This window comes from Glycine max, chromosome 2 (genome assembly GCF_000004515.6).
Source record: "Glycine max cultivar Williams 82 chromosome 2, Glycine_max_v4.0, whole genome shotgun sequence".
NCBI lineage: Eukaryota > Viridiplantae > Streptophyta > Magnoliopsida > Fabales > Fabaceae > Glycine > Glycine max.
Genome location: NC_016089.4, coordinates 1514863 through 1532135, shown reverse-complemented (window position 1 = coordinate 1532135; position 17273 = coordinate 1514863). Strand labels below are relative to the sequence as shown.

Sequence of the window (17273 nt, the reverse complement as noted above, 5' to 3'; positions counted from 1 at the left end):
TACCCATATCATTTCTCCCTTTGTTACGCATTATTATTATTATTATAATATCGAGCATTCCAATTTTCAACAAAGACGCTAGTGATCGTGGTCATTTATCACGTATGCTTATGCGTGCTAGAATAGAATAGAGTCGCAGACATGCATGTTTGGATCACTGGTGACGTAAGTGTAGACTGCGTTTGTTGTCTGATTAGTCATATAGAACATTCCACACTAGAGAGAGAGAGAGAGAGAAAAGGTTTTAGCTTGTCTTGAAATTTGAAAATATAGTTATACGGTAGATGCTCAGAATTTTTTGTTTTGTTTGTCCTGTTGAAATAAGAGCAACACAGAATAAATGGCTTATTCTATCATATTCCATTGGTATCATCACCTGATATAAAGCAGAGTTAGAGGATATAATGGCAATAGGCCAAATTCAGAATATAAACGTGTTTTGGGTGGGAGAGCGTTTCCACAAACAATCTAACCACGTGGGAAGAACTACATTTAGTAAATAGTAATAATAATGTTAGAAACAAATTGCACTATACACAAAGATCACTGCTCACATGTACAAAAGACAACAAAGTGGGAAAGACGGCAACGGCCATCTACCTGCCACCAAATAGCTAAATCAAGAACCGCTTTTCAAACTGACCGGTGCTTACATTTATAAAAAAAAAAAAAAAAACCCAGCTAGGATCAAAATAGAAAGTGGAATGTGCAACTGATTTTCAAAGGACAGTTGCAGGATGGTCAAACAGCAATGGTGAATAGATAGCAACGTCACTAAACTGAAGCTCACATGCCAAATACCCCAAGTGAGAAACTTTGGAGTGGTGGTGGAATGATATTGAAACTATTGTTAGTTTAACACAGGAAGTGTAGGGCGTGGCCTAACAACATTCAGAACCCCCCTTGCAGTTGCCTGTTAAGGGACAAAATAACAAACAATAAGAAACATTGTTCTAAAGTTAAACAGTGAGACTAATTATCTATCTGATTGTTTTACCTCAAAGAAGGAATTCAGATTTAACCGCAAGAGAAAACGTCTCAAAAAGGGTGCTCGCTGACTTCCAGCAAGCCTGCTGCTGCGCAGTATGGTGTACAAGGAATTTGATTTCTTGTTGAATTCCTATAGATGTTAGGTTAGAAAACATAATAGTCAAAACAATAGATTTCAGTAAAGGATGGAGATGTTATCTAAATCTAAAATATAGAAATGTAACAAGTAATTTGAATAGGTGCAATCAGGTGAGACACGGAGGAAAAATGGATGTGCCTTTATTCATTACACACACAGATTGCATTTAAATACAAATCTGCCCCAGCAATTTAGCCCCGGTTAGAGTAAATTTCTGCAAATACATCTAAAGTGAAGAGAGAAAGCTCAACTTTTGGCAGTATACATTTGAGAATAAATGACATAAATAGTAATTTATCATTTCTTGTTCATTGAGTCAAAGAAGGTAGTATTTCAGATATTTGAAGGGAAATAGAAGGGCTCAAGCATATATTCCCATATAATTTCTGCCAGCTTCCACTAAAAAAGGAGGCTTGTGGGAAACAGAACCATAAAGTAGCAACTATATTGTACCTTTCCTGACTACTACCTTATTGTTTAGAAGTCAATTCTGAAGTTCCTCGAACCCAATTTAGCCTGTCTTATGGTAGATCTAAGAGATACAATTACAGAATTCACAGATTTATCATCATAACCTTACCCACATCATTGATTATTAAGTTATAATGAATTATATGGAGAAAGCAGAGTATTTTTCTGCTATCCATAATATATCATAAAATTACAGCATGAATGCAAATGACACAGATTGTATAAGATGATCATAAATTAGTATAGTTTTTTCCCTCTTAATTAAAAATGTTCAGATAATTGAGCCTGCTAAGTTTAATGTATGAAGATGTCTGAGGACAATAATGGCTTTATTGAGATACTTATTCATGTACGGTTATTTGGCAAACAAAACCAGCAATGCATATCACCTCAGCTATATGCTCCAGTTCAGAAGTATTAGAACAGTTATCTTGGTTCTCAATATTCCAGCAAAATTGCAGGCAAAGCTTCATGATACTATCCAGTATCCTCGATACAGAACCAATGTCCAAGAAAGTTTGTGAAATCAAGGCTGACAGATACCTGTAGGAGACATTAAAGTCAAATAGTATGATGTAGTAATTAGCAATATTTAGGTAAAATAGCCACCAGAAGGAATACAACAAACCACACTAACTAGTTTATACTTCACAAAGCAATAACAGTTTAAACATTGTGGCACCTGACAAATGCTACCCTATTTCTCATTAAACTGTTAGTTCAGGGTAAAGGAAGCTGTTTTCTGATCTACTGTTACTGTTGATACTCAATAACAGCAAAGTGAAAAACTAAGTTATCTTTGACCATAAAAGTAAAATATGATCCCTGTAGGTGACAGCAATTGGATAAAAGTTGGCCTACTGAGTCAATGGTCACTAAGAGCTGAATTTAATTTGGATAAATATGATCATGCTGGTTTTGATAGTAAGCATGTGAAATAGTTCGGCAAGAAAAACAATTTTACACCACTATAAAATGTAAAAACTAAACATGCAATAGAGAAATTATTACTCTTGATGAAAGCCCACAAGTTCTGTAAAATCATGAGACTCTTGAATATGAGATTGCAAAATATTCCATTGAGACTCTATCACATCAACCTGCAAAGGAAAGCACAATTTTAAATGTTAAGCAGACATTTTATTCGTCATAAAAAGGTACAGTACACACCAAAAAATTGTAATTAGGATACCATCATTGTGCTTTTGCTCAAACGAAACTCATTAAATTTTTTTTGCTAATAATACTGATGATGATAATTTATAGTAGCAATTTAATAAATTTAAAATCAAAGACAAGATATGAATGACAACCTGAATATAAAATTGGAGATTTCTGACCAAGAATGCCATATGCTCTCTCACACGCCACATCGGTCGAAACCGCTGTCGTTTCTGCTGTGCTTCTGAGCACTTTTCTTGATCATTTCGGTGTTTGGGAAAATCACTATGATATTGGTGCATTACAGATGCCCATAATTTCTCCAACTCCATTTGTGTTCGTTTGAGCCGTAGTAAGTATTGGAATATTCTTAGGTACCTGTTGAAAGTGTTATTTGTGCAGAAAAGTTATTGACCTAGAAATAACATATCAAGTTTATTAAGATATAAAGGCCATATTTGGATAAACTTCTCCATAAGCACTTTGAAAAGAAAATACAAAGGTAAAATTGATGAAACTTCTACCATAAGTAAAATCAACTTATGGACTTCAACTTTAATAAAAGCTCTCTCGTGAATCTAACTTCTCTAATAGGTGATGTGCATCAGCGTATTTTAAAATATAAAGGAAGTTTAATTCATTTTGTTTTTTTATTTTCTTCTTCTATAAGTGCTAACTGCTTATATAAAGAAGTTTATTCAAACAAGACCACAATACCGAAGCATTGTTTTGGTACGAGAGGGAGGGAACAAATCCTGATTAAGTGATTATTGAATAATACATGGTCAACAATAAAACACAGTCATGTGACTTTTTCAAACACTCTTTCAATCTTGACCATTTAAGCCAGATTATCCAGGGTCCACATTTGTTCATAATAAAAGCAAACCAGTGGTTTCACAGGATATATCCCCTATACATAAATAATATATATCTCTTAAACTAATGTAACAGTTGTACATCTTGCACACTTGGTTTATGATGCCATGACACTTTTTAAGAAGTTTTATACCATAAAGGTTTTCCAGTTAGATCTAGTGAATCTAAAATAATAGCAAGAGAAAAGAATAAGTCAATAAACCCTTGGCCACAGGACATTAGCAGTGGAAACTTACTTAGAGAGGACTTCTTGAGTAAAGAACAAATGCAAAGGCCAATCAACAGAATACTCAAGAGCAATACCATCCCAACCATCTACTGACATTTCTGACAAAGCATTTGAAAGTGAAGCACCAGAGCTACCATCTACAGAAGAGGTTGGCTTTGGTAAATCTAATAGGGAAGGTTTAACTGTGATTCCAAAAGATGGCATCCTAGAAGATAAAGAGGACATTTTAGCACATAGTGCTCATCACAACTCAACATGAAGCTAGCAAAAATGGAAGGAAAAATAATGAATATGGATGCTAACCGCAAGGACACTTTAGAGAAATATTTGTCTTCTTCACCAATAGTTTTTAATGCAGCCTGCATTTCAATGGAATTGCAATTAAGCTTTGTTAATGCATTTAAAAACATGAACATGCTGATGTAACTAAATGGTGAATGGCATTAAGCCAAAAAAACAAATCATAAGGTAAACAAACCAGCTGAAATGGGACCATAAGATCAGCTTCAGCTGTCGACTGACGTGGTGGCAATCGCATTAACTGACGACTTTCCTCAAGGAAACACTTGCACAGAAAATAATGAGTAAACCAAAGATGTCAGCATAATTTCATTAAAATTACAAGATAAACTGAAGTATGAACCTCAGCAACTGATGCATATCCAAGGCATTGGATATAGACAAGGCACTGCCCAATGTTGATTTTGTAGTTTAAAGTTTAAATGAATTTGCAACATAGGAGATTCAAAGAATATTTTTTACCATTCGCAAATAGATCACTCCAAAATAACGAACAATGTAGATGTTGGAAATCTAAGAATGAGTGAATGACAGAGAGAAACTCTTCTAACATAATTTATAATCAATTACAAATTACTCAAGCTACTATCAAAATAATCAGTAATCCACCATAAATTTCACTACATATAGATCGATTACAAGTAATGTCATATGATATGGCCATAGACACAAACACACAAGGATTATGATAAAACCAATATAATCACTTTCAAGGGTTAAAAGAAACACATGCAGAAAAGGAGAAAACATATCATTGAAATCACTATTTGATGGGTGGATAGTTATCAAAAGTTCAAAACTCCTATTCCCCCTGATATGCACAAAGAGTCACAAGGGTATATGTTGAGTCTGTGGGTCGAGCTCAACCCAATGACCCAAGTCCAATGGCTTAAACAGGAAAGGGCACCCATCAGATGCAGGGTGTTATTTGTCGAGTCTTGGTCATATCACCCCCATGCCCCAACCCCAACTGTTCATCTTCTGTCACTTCCATTTCAAACAAATGCCAAGCTTTAAAGATAATAAACAGTCTTTTCTTTAACACAAATAGAAAAAAATGTGCAAGTTGACAGATACTCGTTGCCAGTCAAAATGTTGGTATAGATAGCATTTCAAGATTTACCTGGAAGAAATCTCCTTTTGCCAAAAGAAAATAGTCTTTTAAGGCCTTCAGGTGGCCATTCAAGTCAGCACGTACAACCACAAGCTGCAGACATGGAGGGAATAGAAACTGAAGTTTCTGAACATAAATGCTCTAAAAACTAATAAATACATGAACCAGGAGATTATGTTAAGCACCTGCCAGAGATGACTAGCTGCAACAGCCTGAACAGAGTCCACAGCACATTCAAATGATCTTTTATGAAATTCAGATGATTCCTGTGGAAAGTTAATAATGAGTTTGCCTAAAAACTAACTGGAAATGTTAATAGTAAAGAAAGACTTATTCTTCAGTTAGTTAGAACTTAGAACCATAAAAGTAAACCACATAAAAGGCTGCCAACAATCCAACAACATGAAAACCTTTAGGTTCAGAAGCATTGCTTCAATCTTATCTGCCTCAGATTGTGGAAGCAAATCTTCTCCCATTCCCGTATGAATTGCAGGTTCCCTCTGAAAATGAAAACGCCCTGCTAATCCATGTATTTTCTGAAAGCTTTTAGGCATTTGAGGATGCACAGCATCCCCAGACTGGAAGGAAGGACTTGGATTTCGTAGAACCTGAACAGCTTTGCCAGCAAAAAGAATTGATTCAGCGACACGCATAGGTATATATTCAGGCAGCATATCCTGCAAAACAAAATGTGTTAACAATAAAAATTGTATACATAAACACCAGGTGCCCTGTCAATCTAAAGTAAAGGACAATAAGAACTCCATGTATTAAACTGGACAAAATCCCATTCATTAAAAAATGAGACACGGAATTCCATTGATACAAAAAAGAGAGCCACAAACACTAAGAGCCAAAACTATATTCATCAAAAAGATGACGTCTGTTTCAAGGTATAATACTGCATTCCAAGGAATGACATTCCCAGGACTACCATAACCAGAAATGTTATTTCTGAGTCAATTAAAAAATGTTTGGTTAGATTTTAGTATTCCAATGAATATCTTTTAAAATTCAAAATGATTAGAATAGAAAGTAAGTAGAAAAGGAAGTTATAATTGGGATAGAAAATAACTTTTTGTATTCCTATGAGTATAACTTTCCCAACCCTAGCATAGGAACAAGAATTAAGTAAAACAAGGTATTACTACTTTCCCAGGCCCGAAAAATACCTAGCAATAATTTTTTATGGCCCATAACAATCATGGGAATATTGCATTCCAAAGTTCACATTCTCAGCAATAAATTTTAAACCTTGAAACAAACACACTGAAAGGAAATCAGCTCAGTCTCATGACATGTCCAGAACTAGCCAATAACGAGGGCAATTACCAAAGAAATGTGAAAGCCCAAGTGCCAATCAGTCAAAGATGCATCATCAGTTGACATGCATGCCAACTTTTCAGAGATGTCCGGATGAGATGAGCTATTTTCTACATCTCTATCTTCTTGCCTAAAAAGCAAATGAATCAGGTCAAGTATATAATTACAAAGCAATTGCAAATAAAAGATCTCAAAACTTAAGAAACCAGAAATTATCAATGCAACCAAACAATCACAAAGTTTGAAAGAAGTGAAGAGGATGAACTAATATCCAGATAAATTAATTTTCATGTACCAAACATGTCATACATTTTAGCACATAGTTTTTCTAGTGTGGAGGGGAGAGATTGGAGGAGATAAAACCTTTCTTTTCATTGTTTTGGTAATTGATTCTCTTAAGTATACACATAATAGATAATGTTGAAATTATGGAGTTTTAAGTATAGAGACACGGAATAGAAAGAAAAGAAACAAAAATACTATGAAATTGATACTAACCTGATATGATATGATGTATTACAATGTGATGATATGGTCATAAAACCTAGAGTACCAACCCTTACAATCATAATCCTAACTAGCAGGACACAAATCATGAGATTGTGAAATATGGTAACCAATCTTAAAATATAGGGAGAAAATAGGGAAACTAATCCTAAAGGGCAACCTAAGATATTATAAGATATGATCAATATAATATTAGATAATTTCATAATTCTAACATATAAAAGCAAATAAGTATTGTTAATATTTAGTCATTGGAAAATCATGGTGACAACAGCATATAATAGAAACTATTGAAACAAAGCAGGGGCTACAATTGTTTTGAAAACTTATGACAGTAATTGACAATAATAATTCTGTATATCAAATTTAATAGTATGATACATCAATTGTGGAAATAAATATTTTCAACAAAGGTCTTCAGCCCTTCAAAAAGTTTGGAACATTGGGATAATAAATGAAAGAGTGTATATTATCTAATCAGCATTCTTGCAATACAACCCCACCGCATCAGTCTACCCCTATAATTGATTTCAGACACAAAAACATGCATATCAACAACATACACACTAAAAATTAATACTGAGTTACCTCCTAATGAAAAACTCTCCATACTGGTCTTGAAGAATCCCATAAACTATCCAGGATGCAAGCTGGTTATACATGACCTGGTGTCCATGCCAAAGAAGCCTAAGCTTTGGACAAGAATAACCGAAAAAAGATAATAAGAATTAACCAGGAGAGTAATATGAAGACTGATGCAATGTTTTAAGGACCAGAATAAACAAATCAGTACCAAAAAGAAATCCATCATTAACCTGCAAACCAACACAACAAGATAGTCTTCGATATTTTTTCTTCCCACCTATAATTTTTTACTACACTAAAGACTTGTAGTGACAAACAGCACTAAAACATTCAGGACTTAAAAGTTAAAACCACAAATGTTTACTAACTACTAGCCTAACACAACAGCATTAGAGGCATATCATCACATAGTTGGAAATGACACAACCTGCATCTTAACATTACCAAGAATACTACACGTGAAAAGAACTGCATACCTTTGCATGCAAGTCTGTAATTCAGGCACTCCACAGTGGCATCTCTTATGTAGAAGATTAAGAAGCTGACCTCCACGAATATCATCATGCTCAATCTCTAGGATGAGCTCATACAGAGGAGGCAAAAGGCAAAGAAACTGGAAAGCAAGTAAAAAACAAAGCCAATATCAAAATACACACACACACACACACACAAAAAAAAGGTGGGAACAGAAAAAATTACCTTGTTAAGGCCCTGAGTAACTGTGGCCAAGATAGGCATGTTTTCAGACAACAACTTCTGCTCAATATGCAGAACCGCAGACCTATAAACTGAGAGTATTTCAACAATGCCATTGGCAAGTGCCCTACGATAAACACTTCCCTTCTCCTTTTTCTCCAAAGGGTTCGCATTTGCAGACCTTATCCAACTTAAATCCCTGCACTTTCCTGAAAACCGCTCCATCTCCCTATAATAAAACCCCAACACGATGATCCTCTCAATAAGTTCCCTGCACCCAACAACACAACCCATTCGAAAATTTCAATTTTCAACGTGCCCATTATAAAAATACCCCACAAAATAAACGAATTGAATATTGGGGTATAGAAAAAAAAAATTGAAGGTTACAGCGAGAACCTGTCGCTTGGGTCGATAAAAGAAATGTCGGGGGCGAGCTTGAAAGTGCATTCGTAGGAGATAGGGGTGTCGGCGGTGAGGTGGTCCCGGCGGTCGATGATTAAGTCGCCGGTGTAGCCCAACAACGCTAGCAGAAGCTCGTGCAACATTGTTGTCTCTTGAGAAACTAACCTATCGCTTGTGGAGAAGATGCATGTGTTGAAGAGTGAGGAAATGTGAAGTGTTGGATTAGATCAGAGAGATTTGAATTTTTGTTTGAGTCACAAGAGAGACCAAAGTGAAAAGTTCGAAAGGAATTCAGCAGCGGCAGCGCTATTTTTTTATTTTCTTTTTCTTCAAAAAAACCACTCCGATAACACAACACACACTGCCACTGGTTGCTTACTTTCTTTACTCCGTTTTTGAAAAACAAAAGTAGTATTAATAATGAGAAGAAAAATAGTTTATGTATATAAAATGTTTTACACAGGAAAATAATTATAATCCACTATAATAAATTTATTAACTTTTAAAATAATTTAAATAATAATTTATAATTAAATAAAAATATAAAATTATTTTTATATTATCACTCCATAAACATTAAACTATAAACTATATTATAATTGTGATATTAGCAAATTATATTTTTTTTGTATCGATAGAGAACGATAGATCTTAACAGAAGAAGTTGAAAATAACTCATGAGCAAATTATAATATTCTAATAATGTGTCTTTTGACCAGTAATTCTAATAGTAATGTATCTAAAATAAAATGTTCATTTTTATGTTTTTTAATAAAAAGAATAGTGTTTTTTTAAATGAAGATATAACACAAATTTGAAAAATATATAATGTGATACTTTGTTGTGTATTTGTATAGTTTAATTTAATTATTTTATAAAATGATCATTGTCTATCAATATTAAAAAAATATCAACTAAACATGCACATTATGTGCATTGGTTTCGTTTATTTTGAAAAATAAAAATCAGGTTATTTACTATTTTCTAACAGACTTTTTAAATAATAAAAAATTGTTTTAACAAATAAAAATTTTGAGCTAATTCGTTTAAAATAATAAGTTGTATGTAGAAAATAAAGTGTGATTATAACCATTAAGTAGAAAAATGAAGATTTGAAAGTTTGAAAATTTGTAATTTTAAAATCAAAGAAAATAAAGTACACTTCGGATTATAGTAAGTTAAAAATTTGTTATACATGCTCTTATTTTCTAATTGACTTTTCAATCAATAATTATAATAGAATTCTATCCTCTAAAAGGTATTCTTTCATATTAGACTAGTTGAATTCTAAAAATATTATATATAATTAAAATTAAACTTGAATATAAATATAACATTTTTTTGGTTTTATTTATTATAAAGGTTTTTCTTCTGGTTTGGATCCATGTTATAGACAAGCTCTTGGAAGGCCCACTTGAGGACAGATTGAGGTCCAACCACATTCCATCAAGAAACTTGACATACTCGTCAAGATAACTATGGCACCTAATCGCAAGAACTTACCAAGGGATTATAGTTAGGTTGAAGTTCCTGGAAAGCTTGTAAGAAAAGTCTCTTATGTTAAGTATTAGTAATTGTTAAACGCTTGATCGACAAAATTATATCATTAATTATTAAGCTTTGATGTGTGAATAAAGACACTTCAATCAATAAAATTATACATACAAAATCACAAGATACAAAATACCTTAAAATTATACCCATCACCTTATTTGTTACTTTCACATTACCTTTCGCACTTGTTATTTTTCTATCTCTGATTCACGTGCAACATATATATGATGTAAGAATTCGTATGATCATTTTAAAAAGAAGTAGAAGAAAAAAAGAACATAGTCCTAAGTGCAACTTGTTAATGGAACAAAATTTATTAAGAGAAGCATGACTTTATAATAACTTTTATTTTAACCATCGCGAGATCTTTGAATTCCGGGTGGGATCAAAAATATTTCTATTAGTTTTGATTTTTTGAACTGATTATAAGATTAATTTATAATTAAGAATTTAGTCACGTTTAGAATTTATTGTTAGCTACCTAAATGTATTATGTGAGGATTGAACTCATATCTTCTCTCATAAACTCAATCAATATGTGTTATCAACTTATTTATACTGATTAGATTTAATAACAACTTGTTAGTAGAACTAAAATTATAAACTTCTTAACTCTAACATAAAAACGAAGCTCTCAAACTAAAAACACAGTCAAATTTAACTAATCTTCAAATTCCCCACCTTATTATTGTACAAAATGTTCCTATTTCAAACTAATCCATAAGCAATTAGCGACCCATTGAAATAGAATAATTAAGGGTGTGTTTGGTTTGCATTTTTATTTTCTGAAAACTGTTTTCATTTTCAAAAGATTAAAATTTTAAAAACATGTTTGGTTTGACTTCTTATTTTCTGTTTTCATGAAATAAAAATATTGAAAATTTATGATATATTGATTTCTTGTCTTTTTGTATTTTTAGATTTGCTTAAAATTACATTCATTGTCACCGCAATTTCATTTTACCCAAAATGAGATTTCTGTTCTCAACTTAAAACACTGAAAATGAGAATTTATTGTTTTCATTTTCTGGTTGTTTCTTGTTTTCATTTTCACTAAAAATATTTTTAGAAATTCAACCAAACACATTTTCATCACTGTTTTCTATTTTCAGTGAAAATGAAAACAGAAAACAATCAAACCAAACACCCCGTAAGTTTTCACCACAATAAATTCTTTTCATAATAACTTCCCACTCGCCACACATATAATATATTTTCACTAGTCATCATAATGACTTGAGAAGTTTTATTTTTTAAGGAATGATTAAAAACACAAAAAGTGTTAGAACTTAATCTTTCAGAATTAAATAAAAAAAATAAGTGACTTAATTATTACTTAAAAAATTACTAATGATATTTTATCTGGCATTCTCTTCCTAATACTGAGTGTCACTGGCATTGTTCTTATTACTCATCATTTCACTAATAATACTCCACTAATTATACAACTATATATATAAACTTTTCAAATTGTTATCATAAAGTTGGGCTCAATTAATCGTTATCAACTTAGAGAAGATTGACTAAATTTTGTGTTGCCTCTGATACAATCTGACTTATACTCTTTGATCTTTGTAGTTATTGCGAAGTTTGTTTTATCCTCATAGTATTAGACCTACTCACAGGACGTCTAATGTCATGCAAAACATCCTCTGTTTTGCTGATTGTATCTTTATCACTTTTATGTATATTTTGTGCCTTCTTATTTCATTGTTCAATTAGTTTGTGTCAGGTTTTGTCACTCGAGCCTTATGGATGATCATTTGGAAGCATCCATTATACGAGGAATTTAGGTCTTGAAGATTAGCTCAAAATAATTTTAAAAAATTCAAATCAATAAAGATAAAAATCAACAAAAAAATTGTTTGAAAAATAAAATAAAATTTAACTATATTTATAAAGACTAAAAACATATTTAAATTATGAATTTAATTTAAAAAAAACAAATATTAGCACAATGATTGTAAAAGCTTTTACAATCTAAACATTGTAATTATATATATATATATATATATATATATATATATATATATATATATATATCATATTTTAATTGTTAATTTTAATTAAAATTTATAACTTTTTATTTTATTACATTTAAAAATAAGTTTTTAATTATTTTTTTACTGGTCACATTATTAGTGTGAAATTGTTCCCATTAAAAGCAGTAAATAATCGTGAGCTTATACTATAAGAAGTTTGTTATTTAGATGGCCTAAATCCAAAATTTGGTATTTTTTTCTTCATTATTATTATTAGCAAAAGGGCAGAAGCCCAAGCTAGAACCCCTCTAGAGAAGTTCCTTGGCCAACAAGGAAATACAAGCAGGGATAGAAGAAAATCATCTGTCATAATTAGAACTTCCTAGGCCAAAGCATCTGCCACTTGGTTGGCTTCCCGGAACACATGAGAAGCAACAAGAGTATTGATCTCCTTAACCAGGTTGAAACAAGGATGATTCTGGTTGCAACCCCTTTCACAAGCAATAGCAAGGCTCTTCACCAATCTGATTTCGAAGATCCCAAGGAACATTGTTAGAAAAGCAGATTTTGGATTTCTCAAAGCTAATCTTCTGACCCAACGAATTGCAGAATAATTGAACAACTTTCTGAATAGGTTGGATTTGAGTAGTTTCTGCCTATGCAAACAGCAGCAGATCATCCCCAAAGGCAAGATAAGCTAACTTAAAAACCTTTCCTGGATATTTGCATCGGATCCCACAGTTTATAATCAACTGCCACATTGATCAACTGGAAGAGTCTTTCCAAGCATAAAACAAAAAGTTAAGGTGAGAGGGGATCTCCTTGACAGATTCCCTTTGAGATAACTCTCATCCTGGCCGAGGAGATGCAATGCCACACCAAATTCACAAAATTATGGGGTGAACTCAAATCTTCCAAAGTTTCCTTGATGAAGCTCCATTTCAAGGAAACTTTATCTAATACACCAATTATAATTTTCCACACTTCTCTTTTCTTTTCTTTTTTAATGTTATAAAGAAAAGAAAAATGGTACAACAGTACATATATTTTCTCATAACAGTAAGAAATCATCTTGAACTCCATCCAGAACTGCGGTTTCGGACCCCGTAACGGTGTTGTTTCTTCATAAGAATTTTCCTGCAAATAGTGTTGGCACAAGACATTGGTGTAAAACAGTTGTTCCAGTTCCACACGTAACACCATGTCTTTTTGAACTTGGAGACGGAGTACTTGAATCTTTTTCACACTGTACACTGACGGTTGTATATATCTAGGTTAGTTTATTTTGAATAAAAACATTCTTATAAAACTTTTCATATACAATTTAAGAGCTTAATTCCAGACAGACTATAAGCCTAAAATAAACAATTGATAAAGATTCTTTGACAGCGAAATGCATTTGGACAGCTAGATTGTCGTACCAGGTGATTAACATGTTTCATCATTTTCGATTACACTACAAGCCTTGCAAATTGAAACTTTCCACTATTACACTGCAAACAAACTCATCCTCCATGGCCCCGCTGTTACGTGTCAGATGCCTGAATTACCTTGCATTCCGAGACTCAAAAAATTGAATTGAAACTAAATGTCCTCAACTTCAGAAACTACTGCTTAGAAGCGAACGTACAATTTATAGTGTCCACTTTCAAACTAGAAACTAGTAGTGATTGGCACCGTCCACAGAAGAAAAGCAAAATGTGTTCATAGTTCTTAAACATCCAGAGTTATATATACACATGGCATATGTTATCTCAGTGATGAAATGAAATTACTGCTCATAGGGTGGTCAGATAAAATGGTAATTAATCTTTCATTTGTTGGAGACCACAATGTAACATTGACATCCTTCACACTGTTTCCAACAGCAGCAAGAAGAAGAAGAGTCATGATGTAGATTTGGAACTAAATTTACGGGGGAAATTAACAAAGAGGGAAGGAAAGCAACTACCTTCATGAAGTGGCATGACTCGCCGGAGTAACCGAGAAGGAGAGGGAATGGAGGGTGAGGAAGCCGTGTTGGAGAAGGGGAGCACGTGCAAAGGGTTCAATGGCGCTTAAAGAGAGCCGAGAGAGTTGCACGTGCCCTGCTTCTCCAACAAGTAGCTTCTCACCCAGTGAAGAAAAATTACTGCACGCCTTGAGTATGCGAGGGTGGTAGCAGAGGCTCAGTATTTATAGGTAGCAACTTGAGAGAGAGAGATTAATGTAAGCAGCGTGGCAGGAGCAATGAGTGAACTGAAAATGAAAGTCATATACGCCTTGGAATGCCATGATGGCAGCGTATACACAGAAATTCAAAGAAGGGATATCGAAGGAAACCCGATTGGAGTCTTGTCTGCCTTAATTTCATAAAAAGGTCACCAACCCCTTTGTTCATTTGAGGTTCACTGCAGTGCAGAGTACTGGTACGACCGAGCCCTTTGGATCCAGAGTGTTGGGCCCCACATGCATACGTGGCTCCCCCATGTTGGCTTGCCTTTTTAGTTTTTCCTTTGGAGAAGAATAATGTATGAGTGCACGTAGGCTTTGCGTGTTGGCTGCAAGTTTTTGAGTATGGCATGTGTATTTGACAAAGTTGGGAGAGGCTCCCTAGGTTGATATCATTCCCTATATCCAATAGCCCCTTACCTTTTCTCCCCAAAGTTTTTAGCTGTTTAATTAAAACACTCTACACTACTACAATTTCAAAGGGTAACATAAATGCCTTAACACTGCCCATCAAGGACACAAACTGAGAAGTTATTGATTAGCCATTGTGCCCAAGTAAGAAAAGTCCTACACTACTTCCATCTATGATAAGTTTCCATTGATTTCAGCAAAGCATGAGTCATAGGTACTTCAAAATCAATTGCAAACCTCATAAACCTGTTCTAGATAATGATATAGTGCATGTTTTGATTAAAATTTGTAAGTTTAAGTATACATTGATTTCATTTTGCAATCTGAATTTCTAATAATAATTTGGTATTGCTTTCATCAATTTAAACTTTGTTTCAAACCAAATACAAGTATGCAAATGTACTTTTGAGATAATATAACTCAATTGGTTAAGTAACAATGTGTAAGTTATTGTAAATTCTCTAATGTTGTCTTTGATTCTCATGAATAATAAAAAAAAAAACCAAACATTTCAGCAAGCTGAGTTTATTAAGTAAACGTAAGTCTAAGAGAGGCCAAATGGTAAACCAACATAGTCTTTTACTTGGGGTAATACCAATAACAATTACATTCAAATGTTGAAACGTATGAATAATTCGCCTTTTATGCAGAACAAACTTGCTCATGTTTGTCTTTACCACTTGATGGTGGATCCAAAGCTAGGACAAAAACTATTTCAATTTCACGATAGAGAATCCCTATAAGCCCTGTTTTGAGAGGGTTTTTTTCCCTTTTGGGGGGGAGGAGGTGTAATGAAACATTACAAAAAAGTCTAGTGAATAGCATGCGAGAGCCTGTGGCGTGCGGCAATGGCTCAAATCCTAGTTCAGTTTCTACATAGGTCACACTTACGCAGCCCATCATTACTCTTTGCTGTTTGGTTCACTGCAAGGTCAATTGAAATTAATTATGCACAATGGTTCAAGGGAAAAATGAAACAGGCTCGTATGTCACAGTGGATTTCTAAATTTTGCATGCACTCATGTCTTGTGCATTAAAGAACCGATGAAGCCCTTCTAGGGGGAGGGTGATTTTCTAGTGTCACACATTAAATATGGATATTGGAGCAGTTATGGCTTTAGAAATTGGCCATGCTCTATTTATCTTGTGGGAGAAGAACATAGATTCTGGATGAGGTCATTATCAAATCTAAGGACTTTAATATTGGCGTGTGCACCCTGCAATTGGTATGTGGTAAATGCTTTATTTGGTCTGGCACTGCAACTATTCAAAGGTTTTTGAAACTCAATCATGCTCCCAAGCTGCTAAAATTCTACTGCACTTGATGAATGTGTTTGACTATGCTTCAGAAAAAGGAACAGCAACATAACAAAAAGCCATTCCTTCTTTACCCGTTAAATTTGCACGAATCCGAACCCAGTCACATGGGAGAGAAACATATGTTCGTTCAATAATTTGCCAGTATGGAATTAAAACCTACCACTACCCCTTGCCCTACAGTTTTTCTTTTTTGTTTCCCATTAACAAGGTGGAACAAGACATGCGGAACTTGTTAAGATAAGGAAAAGGTAAGTTCATTTCTATACATTAACTTCAAATTATTAGATTTGCTAACTTGGCTTAAAATCTAGAATTTGACATATAACGACGAGAATACCACATAATTTGATTAAAATCATTATGGTAAAAAGTTATTTATTAACTGAGAAACAGAGTTAATAAGTTTGTGATAAAATATGTTTTAAACCCAAAATACAAGTAAAATCAAATTAATATCACGAATATGGGCCGCGTAAGTTTATTCTCATGCACCAAGTATCAATCATTAGACTCGTTAACGTCATTTAATTTTTTATTCTGGAGCTTTTGAAAAAACCATGCAATGCATATCTGATATCTTGTCCAACTTTCGTGACAAGTGTTGCTACAATGAGGAAAACATTTTATTTTGTGTAATAGAAGTTATTAGTAAGATTAAGTTTTTTATGTATAGATAAGCGTACCTGTTATGTTTATTTTAGCATCTTGATATAGGCATTCTTGTATTAGGGAGACTTTTGATTTTCTCTAGATGTAGGATATGTTCCGTTTATTGTACAAGTACACAGGAAGCTGATGCTAGATTAATTTAAGAAGAAAAAGAAAATAATTCTACTTGCTTGCCCCTGCCAAGCAGTAGTAAATTATCCGAGTTTAAATATGGTACATTTTGTGTTCAGTCTTTCAAAAAAAAAAATCATTGACACATCTAAACATACCAAGACACTTACCATGTTATCGATCGTTCACAAACATAACGTGTTAAATGCATGTACA

General features: G+C 33.4%; 1 protein-coding gene and 1 non-coding gene across 3 annotated transcripts; both read right to left on the bottom strand.

Annotated features, from left to right (window-relative positions):
* Positions 1–462: 462 nt before the first annotated feature.
* LOC100786441 (gamma-tubulin complex component 4 homolog) lies at positions 463–9187 on the bottom strand. Of its 2 annotated transcripts, XM_014764297.3 has the most exons (17): positions 8794–9187; positions 8398–8665; positions 8175–8311; positions 7702–7800; positions 6616–6736; positions 5892–5960; positions 5694–5783; positions 5469–5549; positions 5293–5376; positions 4348–4434; positions 4173–4228; positions 3877–4074; positions 2914–3139; positions 2612–2700; positions 1990–2143; positions 998–1120; positions 463–913 (listed from the first exon to the last, which is right to left on the bottom strand). In XM_014764297.3, exons 1-17 carry the CDS (start codon positions 8940–8942, stop codon positions 851–853), a joined length of 2094 nt encoding a protein of 697 aa, XP_014619783.1. In that variant the 5' UTR covers positions 8943–9187; the 3' UTR covers positions 463–850. The 2 variants fall into 2 exon arrangements, with proteins under 2 accessions (XP_014619783.1, XP_003518990.1); XM_003518942.5 differs by having other exon boundaries at positions 5694–5960.
* A 5160-nt stretch (positions 9188–14347) lies between these two features.
* On the bottom strand, positions 14348–14442 carry MIR164E (microRNA MIR164e). The gene has a single exon (NR_126714.1). It is a non-coding gene; the product is annotated as a microRNA MIR164e (primary transcript).
* Between the last annotated feature and the right edge of the window lie 2831 nt (positions 14443–17273).

What these genes read in the sequence shown, in the direction of transcription:
- LOC100786441 (XM_003518942.5), bottom strand. Translation starts at nt 8,942, where the DNA reads ATGTTGCACGAGCTTCTGCTAGCGTTGTTGGGCTACACCGGCGACTTA. An exon ending in CAAAAGGAGATTTCTTCCAG is followed by an intron (nt 4,435 to 5,292) that starts GTAAATCTTGAA and finishes TTTCTGTGCAAG; the next exon opens with TGTTTCCTTGAGGAAAGTCG. An exon ending in ATCTCCAATTTTATATTCAG is followed by an intron (nt 2,701 to 2,913) that starts GTTGTCATTCAT and finishes TTTCCTTTGCAG; the next exon opens with GTTGATGTGATAGAGTCTCA.